The 2,556-nt window shown below is 38.3% G+C and overlaps 1 protein-coding gene across 1 annotated transcript; it reads left to right on the plus strand.

Moving 5' to 3' along the window:
* The first annotated feature begins 639 nt into the window (after nucleotides 1-639).
* On the plus strand, nucleotides 640-1,619 carry LOC138871607 (uncharacterized). Its single transcript, XM_070149492.1, has 2 exons — nucleotides 640-823; nucleotides 1,042-1,619. The coding sequence occupies exons 1-2, from the start codon at nucleotides 640-642 to the stop codon at nucleotides 1,617-1,619; spliced, it is 762 nt and encodes a 253-aa protein (XP_070005593.1).
* The last annotated feature ends 937 nt before the right edge of the window (nucleotides 1,620-2,556 follow it).

Here is a 2,556-nt window from a genome sequence, read left to right on the forward strand (position 1 = left end):
ATCTGTCGAGAAATTCAGACCTATAGCATGTTGTACTACCCTATACAAGCTTATATCAAAGATCATTACAGCCAAGTTGAAGTTGGTAGTGGACTTTATTGTCGGACCTACTCAATCATCATTCATAGAAGGGAGGAACATACTAGATAATGTCATTATTGCACATGAATTGGTCAAATGATACACTCATAAAGGGGTCTCACCAAGATGTTGCATTAAACTAGATGTAAGGAAAGTTTATGACTCAGTAGAGTGGCCTTTTTAAGGATGATACTGCTTAAGTTTGGAATGCCTATGAGGTTTGTACAGTTGATAATGGATTGTGTGACAACAGTCAACTATTCCTTGTTATTGAATGGGGGACTAACAGATACGTTCCAAGAAAAAAAAAGGTTTAAGACAAGGAGACCCCATGTCTTCTTACTTGTTTGTATTGGTGATGGAATATCTAAATAGGTCGTTAAAAAAGTTGAAATAGGATCCAGATTTTAACTATCACCCAAGATGTTTTAGAAATCATATAACACACATTTGTTTTGCTGATGATTTTATCCTATGTTGTAGAGCAGACAAGATTTCAATAACTTTGCTACTGGAAAGATTCACTCACTTCTCTGAGGTTTCAGGGCCAAGGCTAACATGGAAAAGAGTGCATTGTATATTGTTAGGGTACCTAGAGAATTTAAAGAGCAGATTATAGAGGAAATCCAATTCACTTTAGGAGAACTACCATTCAAGTACCTAGGAGTGCCACTGTCCTCTAAGAAGTTGTCTGTTCAGCAATGGATGCCACTGAGTGAAAAGATCGCTACAAGAATCAATTGTTGGACAGCTAAATTCCTATCTTATAGTTGGAGACTCCAGCTACTCAAAATTGTGGTTTTTGAAATGCAAACATACTGGGCACATGTGTTTCTATTACCTAAGAAGATCATCAAGATATAGTCATAACTTGTAGAAACTTCCTATGGACTGGAAGTAATGAACAATCTAGGAGGGCCTTGATAGCTTGGGAAACCATATGTATGTCAATATCAACAGGTGAGCTTAATATTCTAGATATCTATTGCTGGAACAAGGTTGCATTATTCAAGTTACTATGGGCTATAACTACAAAGAATGATACTTTATGGATTCAATGGATTCATAGCTTCTATGTAAAGAACAGAAGTGCTGAGAACATGAGTTCTCCAAAGCAAGCATGTTGGATTATAAGGAACATATTTGATGCTAGAGATTGGTTCAGTCAAAACAATCCCACTAATGATTTGAATAGCTACTGCAAGAAGGAAAAATTCAGCATCAAGAAGTTATACATTGCATCAAGACCTCAATATCAGAAGTGTCCCTGGAAAAGACTAGTTATAGCATCTAAAGCACCGCCTAAGCACCAGTTTAATATTTGGTTGGCATTACACAAAAGGTTAGCCACAATAGAAAGACTACAGAAATGGGGGATTTCAGTGTCAAAAGAGTGTGTACTGTGTCACAAGAATATTGAGGAAACAAGAGAGCATTTGTTGTTTGAATATGAGTACTCCAGAATCCTATGGGCTAAGTTGTTGCAATGGACAGGAATAAAATACCAGATAGGAAGCTGGGATGAGGAGATCAATTAGATAACAAAAAAAGTTGCAAACATAGTCAAGGGAGAGATATTAGTATTCTTATTTGCAGTAGTGGTATACCATGTATGGGCTAAGAGAAACAATAGAAGATTTCTAAAATGACCCGGCCGATCGTTTTAAGAATTTAACGCCTTGATCCCCTATTAACAACATTCCCCATGTTTGTTTCTACTATTGTGAGTTGCCGAGAGGATTTATTTTGAGTTTCGGAGAGTTTTGGAATACTTCGTCCCTAAAAGAGAGCTTAAGCTTTAGAATTTAGACCGTAGTTGGAGCAATGTGAAGACGGCCTCAAAATTGAATTTTGTTGGTATCATTAGCTCCGTTGGGTAATTTTGGGTTTAGGAGCGTGTTCGGATTGTATTTTGAAGGTTCACAGCTTATTTAGGCTTAAAATACCGAAAACTAACTTTTTAAAGTTTCTGGTTCGATAGTAGATTTTGATATCGGGGTCAGAATGGAATTCCGGAAGTTGGAGTAGGTCCGTTGTGTAATTTGGGGCGTGTACAAAATTTCAAGTCATTCGGATGAGGTTTGACAGACTTTTTGATCGAAAGCGGAATTTGGAAGTTTTGCAAATCCTTAGGCTTGGATTTGAGAGTAAATTGTGGTTTTAGCGTTGTTTGATGTGATACGAGGGTTGGACTAAGTTAATATGATGTTGTAGGATTGGTTGGCATATTTGGTTGAGGTCCCGGGGGCCTCGGGTGAGTTTCGTGTGCTTAACGGAAGTTGAATTGAACTTAGGAAAATTTGGAGTTTGGCTGAACCTGTCATAACCACACCTGTGTGAATGTGACCGTAGGTGCGGCACCGCAGATGCGCTTGGAGGATCACAGGTGCGGTCTTAAGCAATTTAATATTGGTCGCAAATGCGGTTCAGGCACCGCATCTACACAAAAGATATCGCAGATGCGGAAGTTTGTTG

Source organism: Nicotiana sylvestris, chromosome 6 (genome assembly GCF_000393655.2).
Source record: "Nicotiana sylvestris chromosome 6, ASM39365v2, whole genome shotgun sequence".
NCBI lineage: Eukaryota > Viridiplantae > Streptophyta > Magnoliopsida > Solanales > Solanaceae > Nicotiana > Nicotiana sylvestris.

Bases quoted from the DNA above. Each gene is read 5' to 3' on its own strand.
- LOC138871607 (XM_070149492.1), top strand. From the start codon at position 640: ATGGAAAAGAGTGCATTGTATATTGTTAGGGTACCTAGAGAATTTAAA. The intron at 824-1,041 runs GTTGGACAGCTA...CAATATCAACAG, and splicing joins GATCGCTACAAGAATCAATT to GTGAGCTTAATATTCTAGAT.